Raw genomic sequence first — 6,198 nt, 5'->3', positions numbered from 1 at the left:
CCCCTTATAATTACACTCATTGTTAGTTCTATAAAAATATGAAAATATATTTTATTTAATTAAAAATTACGTTTAAGGTGTGCTGTTTTCCTTTTCAAAATCATAATACCAACCAAACATTTTAAAACATTTTCATTGCCATCTAATTTCTGTCAGTGTAACCGAAAGCACAACATCAGAATATCCAATACATTTACCATTTACAATACATTTAATCGCACACAATAATAGCCGGCGCCTGCGCCTTTCTCTTAGCTCTCTTCACCTCTCTTTCTCCGATCCTTTCTTGCGGGCTTTCACCTGTTCTCTGCACATGTATTGGTGCTCAGGCATTTGGAATCGAACATTTTTCTTTCTGCCTATTTTTGAATATTTCCCTTTATTTTCAAAAAGCTTCTTTCCGACCCAGTATTTTAGCCATTGCAAAATATTTCCAATACTTAGGCAATCATTTCTCTTTTCTCGATGAGATTGTATGGGTTTGTGGATCTTTTTGTTTTGCTTTTTGATGTTCTCGACTTCTATTTTTAATTTTCAGTTATTGATATGCCAAAAAATCTTGTTTCACGTAGTTATACGTATTTCCACCATAGGTCTACAGATTATTATTTTTTGTTCTATATATTTAAAGCTATTTCTATACATTTTTCAACGTCATGTCTACAAACGGATAACATTTTGTTGGCAATCATAATTGTCACATATGAAAGAATACATTTTTTTGCAAGTCTCGGTTGAAAATGCATCCATGATTCATAAATTATTAAATGCAAAACGTGAAAATGGCTTAAATGATATTTCCTCACGATCATTGTATTTCCGATCTTTTGATATCATTGCCCGTCGAGATAGCTTTTCTACCCTTTGATCACGCATTTTTTAACTTATTTATCATTATCTTTATACATTTTAAAATGAAGTTAAAATAATTATTAATTGGACGTCATGTTATTTGCTCCCTAAAGCTAAAATCCAAAGTTCAATGAAAATACAACTAGCAGAAATAAATAAATGTTATATTTTATCGTAAAATTCTGCCAAAATAAACCATTTCAAGAGTATTTCAAAAATTTTTTCAAAATAAGAACCAAATGAAATAAATTATATGTATATTATGATATAAAACTTAAAGCTTTTTCAAAGCAATAACTTATTTAAAGAATATAATATTATAAATCATTAAAAAAATTTAATAAAATTTTGTATAATTTATCAGTGATAGCCTATATTTGGAAAATCACATACGATTCCAACCAAAGTCACATACTATATGTATGAATGAATATAAACCAATTTGATATCAGCATATGGATCTTTGTTGTTTTGTGTTTTGGAAAACATTTGCTTTTGGCACCCCGAGGCTGTTGAAAAGTTTAAAATTAAATCAAGAAACACCCACAGAATGACGTAATTGTGTTCATTCAAAACAAAAAGTTTTGAAAAAAGCAAACTAGATCAAAATATTTTTATATTCACAAATATATTTGAAGAAGATATAGGCATGAGAAAGACCCTTGAGAAAAGCGTTGGAAAAAAACATTGTAAAACGGCAAAACAGTCTAAGCAACTTGCTAAATACGAAAACGAAATCATGGCCATTGAATCGGCACGGTTGACATGTGTTAGTTATGGAAAACGAAAACCAAAGTTTTCATAATTCCAAAATATACGCGAATTAAATAAGTATAGCGCTCAGCTTGGCTCAGACAAGTGCGCAATCTTGTTAGAAAAATCGCGACCATATTTGGCGAAAATAGCATGGAAAAGTGCAATCTGGCCTGCAAAGCACAGACGACTCAGTTCAGTCGCACCAGATCGATCACTTAGAAAAAAGGTTACACATATTTTGAATAAAACTGAATATGATAATATGATATATGATATGATTTTAATTTGCTAATAAAATTTAATTTCATAGAAATTTTCAAATTTATACTATCAGGTTTTTCATCTTTCAGGAAGAATGGATGAATATAGAACATCGGGAAATTAAAAATATATATATAAAAACCATTAATCAGTAAATGATAAGATTAACTTTTCCTTCCGCGCAAATCAGTCTAATAAAAGACCTCCAATGGACGGCGAGTAGGTGGCATCGGAAAATGAAAAACAATCTGTGGGGAGGAGCTGTTAGGGGCGTGTGTGGGACTAGCCCAGTCTCAGGGGCCACTGATGACTCAATTGGCGCCGGCTCCTTGTTAATGAAGCGATCGCGAACTGGTTAAAGCTGTGGGCAGCAAAAGGAAATCTTCTCTGCTAGCTACTTGCCTTGCCAAAGCCTGCAATTGGCCAAGGTGAGCCAGATCGAATGTCGTGTGCATGTGGACACAGTGTTTTGGCGCTCTTCAACGCTGTCAGTGTCAATTATTTGAAAACCAAAGAGACCTTGAACTTATCGCTGAGCCTCATACAAATGCAAATAATGGCTATTAGGCGTGCGCCGGAAAACAATTGTTGTTAAGAATCTTTTAGAAATTGGTCGCACTTGGCAGGGACCACACATCATTTTATTCCGATTCAAGGGCAACTATTTTCATATACGACGACAGCTGCACAAAACGATTGGCATAGACATCTATCGTGTGTAGTTCAAGACATTTAAAAAATGTATAGAGTGTGCCAAACGAATCCTAAATCTCTTAAATACTACAAGCTTAATTATAACTGTGGTATACTGCAATTTTGATTTCCAAAAAATAGTTCAACTTAGTATTTGATAAGAGATTCCTGTTCAAATTGCCCGCCAAACCCACAGCGGGTTCGGTCACAATTAGCTCTTAAAAATTGTACGGCCACTCTTAACAAAATGTCATAACAACAATGTCGCTCGTGGACAAATTAAACTATTATAGCAAACGAAAATCGTTTAAATATGGCATTCCTTTCCTCATTATGATGGTGGCCGGCTCCTTCGGACTGCAACAGTTTTCGAACCTCAGGTAAGTAGTTAGCAAACACCGTGAAATCTATAGCCTTATGAGTTATGAGTTTGTACAGATATCAGTACGCCAAGAAGCAGCCGGTGACACCGGAGGAGATGAAAAAGTACGGCGTGAGTATGAAAAATCGCCAGGAGGTGACTCTGGAGTCCGAGTATGACAAAGTGAAGTCCGTGGACATAGAAAACTGGGAAAACAAACGAGGTCCACGACCCTGGGAAGAAGAAGATGACAAGTCGTCGCCGGCGAAACACTAAACATGTTTTCAGAATATAATCACCTGTTAAAAGCAGACTGTTTGTTGTACATAGCCATAAATAAATAATTATTGTTAAAATAAAGCAAAACAATACCCTGTAATATATCGAACAATTTCGATCACTGTCTCAAGCCGATTGTCCTATGCGTGACCTACGGTCATACTAAAATTTTCTATTTTGCAATAAAATAAAATGGGAGAAGTAAAACCCGCTAAAGTGGAAAACTATAGCACGGGGACTGATGCAAACACGTTGTTTGTCGATGGTAAGCAAAACATTAAAGCACATTCATAAATATCAATAAATCTTTTCGCGTCTTCATCAGGGGAACGGGTTCTGTGCTTCCATGGACCGCTCATTTACGAAGCGAAGGTTCTAAAAACAAAGCCCGATGCGACGCCGGTAGAGTACTACATCCACTACGCGGGTTGGAGCAAAAAGTAAGCAAGTCGATCTCGAAGAGTAAAGATCTATAAGAATTTTTTTCATTTGTAGCTGGGACGAATGGGTGCCTGAGAGCCGAGTGCTGAAGTATAACGATGACAACGTCAAACGCCGACAAGAGCTGGCGCGTCAATGCGGCGAGCGTTCCAAGAAGGACAATAAGAAAGGTGGGCTCAGATGCAGATTAAAGTCCCGGATCTATTTAATCAGCCCTTTCCTTCTCAGGTAGCGCCAAGGCCAAGAAAATGGAGCAGATGCGCAATGAATCTCGTGCCTCCACACCCTCTAAAGACAGTAACACCTCACAATCGACCGCCAGTAGCATACCGACAACCAGTGCAGGGCCAGGCAACAAATCAGATGCCGGGAGCACCAGCAGCACAACCACGAACAGCACAAGCGCTACGACGACCAGCCGGCCTAACCGCAAGTCCACGCAATCGGCGGTGGCCACCGCAAGACCAAGCACGCCCAGCGAGAAAAAGGAGGATGCCAACGCCGCTGAGACTACAGAAGACGAGGCGGTCACCCCAGTGGCGCCGAAGAAAAAAAGGATGAGCGAACAGAGACCTTCACTTACAGGAAGTGATGTGGCAGACAAGGCACCGGCGCCTACCACCACCCCATCCACACCCACCACGGAGCCCGCACCATGTGTGGAGAGCGAAGAGGCCTACGCCGCAAAGCTAGAAGTCAAAATCAAGATACCTGACGAACTGAAGCACTATCTAACCGACGATTGGTATGCAGTCGTGCGGGAGCACAAGCTGCTAGAGCTTCCCGCCAAAGTGACTGTGCAGCAGATCTCCGAGCAGTATTTGGCACACAAGAAGTCTGTCAAATCGACCAACGCCACCAAGGAGGTTGCCATAAACGATGTACTCGATGGAATTATTGAGTACTTTAATGTAATGTTAGGATCCCAGTTGCTGTACAAATTTGAACGCACACAGTACGCGGATGTGATGCAGAAACATCCAGATACACCCTTGTCCGAGCTCTACGGATCCTTTCACCTACTCCGCTTGTTTGTACGGCTGGGCTCTATGCTCAGCTATTCAGCGTTGGATCAGCAGGCCATGCAAAATCTGCTTGTTCACCTACAGGATTTTCTTAAGTTTCTGGTGAAAAATAGCGCTATGTTCTTCAGCATGAGCAACTTCATCAACGTGGACCCCGAGTACGTGCGAAATGCACAGTAAGCAATCATTTCTCTTTGACTAGAAGTAAATATTTCATCCAAATAGTTTGCAATAATTCTATAGTTGCTTCTAACAACTGGTTTGTATATTAAAACACACGTAAACATTTTTTGTAATAAGCTAATGGTAATGCTAATAAAATGTCAGCACCTTGTAAAGATCAGTTATTCGTTTTCGTTTTCGCTTCCTCATTATCGTCCTCGCTTTCCGACTCGCTACTACTACTGCTGGTGGGATAGAAATCGCGCAGATCTCTTGGTTTGTCCCGCTCCTGCTGCTCTTGCTCTAAGTACTCGTTCTGCACCTTGACAATCTCGTCGCTGCTTTTGCAGGCCGCATACGCGTTGAGGAGCTTCTCGTTCAGCTCCAAGAAAGCATGACCCCAGGAGAACTTTCCCAAAAACCAGCGAGCCTCCTCCGTAAATCCACAGATATACAGAGTTGCGGCGATGGCTTCCACGCAGCTGAGCTTGCAGGGTTTACCATAGTTGATGGGATTGGCAGCCACCAGGAAGGGCAGCAGGCGAGGATGAGGGCTGCGCATTCTACCAAAGGGCGTCTCGTCGAGCTTCGCCCAGGAGCAGTCGATCACAGCCACACCGGAGGAGGCTACCACTTCCCGATCCAGAGGACTGACACACAACTGGCCAACGGGTGAGAGGACTAGACCAGGAAACTTCTGACCCAGTCGTAGATTAGAAATGAGTCCCAGACGCGCCAGTTTTCTGCCTGAACACTTCTTCGGGTCGCAGTGGTTCAGATCCCACATGGCCACAGCGAACTCTGGCGGCTGACCGAGATCATCCTTAGCTCCTCCTCCGGATGATTCCGAGTCTGAACTGTCACCTACGCTGCTGCTAGCCAGTTCGTTTGCTTGTTGTGCAAAGCTGCGGGCGCAATTGTGATTCGCTTTGACATTGCGATAGGGCCCTCCGCCTCTCTTTCCTTTACCCCGGTTCCGACCACTCATTTCGTTTTAGTTAAATCATTAAATTTCAAAATGAATAAAATCGAATAAAAAATTTTTAACGTCTCGTGGTGAACAAGCTGCCCATCCGTTTTTGGATCGCAACGTAGGGTGACGCAATAAATTGTGACTGCATGTTTTTCTTAAGTGTATTTGTTAAAGAATTTTTAATGTCATCGATTCTTATTAGAAGTATTTACTATTACAAAAAATATATTTTTTTTAATTCAGCAAACCATTCAACGTATTTTTTTAACAGATAACATTTACTATATACCATATTATGACGTCACAAAATATATTTAAAATTTCTGTTTAACGGTTTCTGCCTCAGCGTCACCTTAACAATGTCATGTCTGCAAATGAATTTATCGCATGCATAT

General features: G+C 40.3%; 3 protein-coding genes across 3 annotated transcripts; 2 read left to right on the top strand and 1 right to left on the bottom strand.

Annotated features, from left to right (window-relative positions):
* The first annotated feature begins 2,715 nt into the window (after window positions 1-2,715).
* LOC108105617 (cytochrome c oxidase assembly protein COX16 homolog, mitochondrial) lies at window positions 2,716-3,302 on the top strand. Its single transcript, XM_017212298.2, has 2 exons — window positions 2,716-2,942; window positions 3,001-3,302. The coding sequence occupies exons 1-2, from the start codon at window positions 2,824-2,826 to the stop codon at window positions 3,197-3,199; spliced, it is 318 nt and encodes a 105-aa protein (XP_017067787.1). The 5' UTR covers window positions 2,716-2,823; the 3' UTR covers window positions 3,200-3,302.
* A 50-nt stretch (window positions 3,303-3,352) lies between these two features.
* Window positions 3,353-5,011, top strand: LOC108105614 (nuA4 complex subunit EAF3 homolog). Its single transcript, XM_017212295.2, has 4 exons — window positions 3,353-3,467; window positions 3,528-3,642; window positions 3,698-3,813; window positions 3,872-5,011. The coding sequence occupies exons 1-4, from the start codon at window positions 3,395-3,397 to the stop codon at window positions 4,846-4,848; spliced, it is 1,281 nt and encodes a 426-aa protein (XP_017067784.1). The 5' UTR covers window positions 3,353-3,394; the 3' UTR covers window positions 4,849-5,011.
* LOC108105616 (18S rRNA aminocarboxypropyltransferase) lies at window positions 4,891-5,982 on the bottom strand. Its single transcript, XM_017212297.2, has one exon. It carries the CDS (start codon window positions 5,816-5,818, stop codon window positions 5,009-5,011), a length of 810 nt encoding a protein of 269 aa, XP_017067786.1. The 5' UTR covers window positions 5,819-5,982; the 3' UTR covers window positions 4,891-5,008.
* Between the last annotated feature and the right edge of the window lie 216 nt (window positions 5,983-6,198).

The sequence above is a fragment of the Drosophila eugracilis genome, unplaced genomic scaffold, assembly GCF_018153835.1.
Source record: "Drosophila eugracilis isolate 14026-0451.02 unplaced genomic scaffold, ASM1815383v1 contig_367, whole genome shotgun sequence".
NCBI classification, from domain to species: Eukaryota; Metazoa; Arthropoda; class Insecta; order Diptera; family Drosophilidae; genus Drosophila; species Drosophila eugracilis.
This window is presented reverse-complemented; position numbering and strand designations above follow the sequence as displayed.

Excerpts from the sequence above, each read along its gene's own strand:
- LOC108105617 (XM_017212298.2), top strand. The coding sequence starts at position 2,824 with ATGTCGCTCGTGGACAAATTAAACTATTATAGCAAACGAAAATCGTTT. Across the intron at positions 2,943-3,000 it reads CAACAGTTTTCGAACCTCAG|ATATCAGTACGCCAAGAAGC; the intron begins GTAAGTAGTTAG and ends GAGTTTGTACAG.
- LOC108105614 (XM_017212295.2), top strand. The coding sequence starts at position 3,395 with ATGGGAGAAGTAAAACCCGCTAAAGTGGAAAACTATAGCACGGGGACT. Across the intron at positions 3,468-3,527 it reads AAACACGTTGTTTGTCGATG|GGGAACGGGTTCTGTGCTTC; the intron begins GTAAGCAAAACA and ends CGTCTTCATCAG. Across the intron at positions 3,643-3,697 it reads TACGCGGGTTGGAGCAAAAA|CTGGGACGAATGGGTGCCTG; the intron begins GTAAGCAAGTCG and ends TTTCATTTGTAG.
- LOC108105616 (XM_017212297.2), bottom strand. The coding sequence starts at position 5,818 with ATGAGTGGTCGGAACCGGGGTAAAGGAAAGAGAGGCGGAGGGCCCTAT.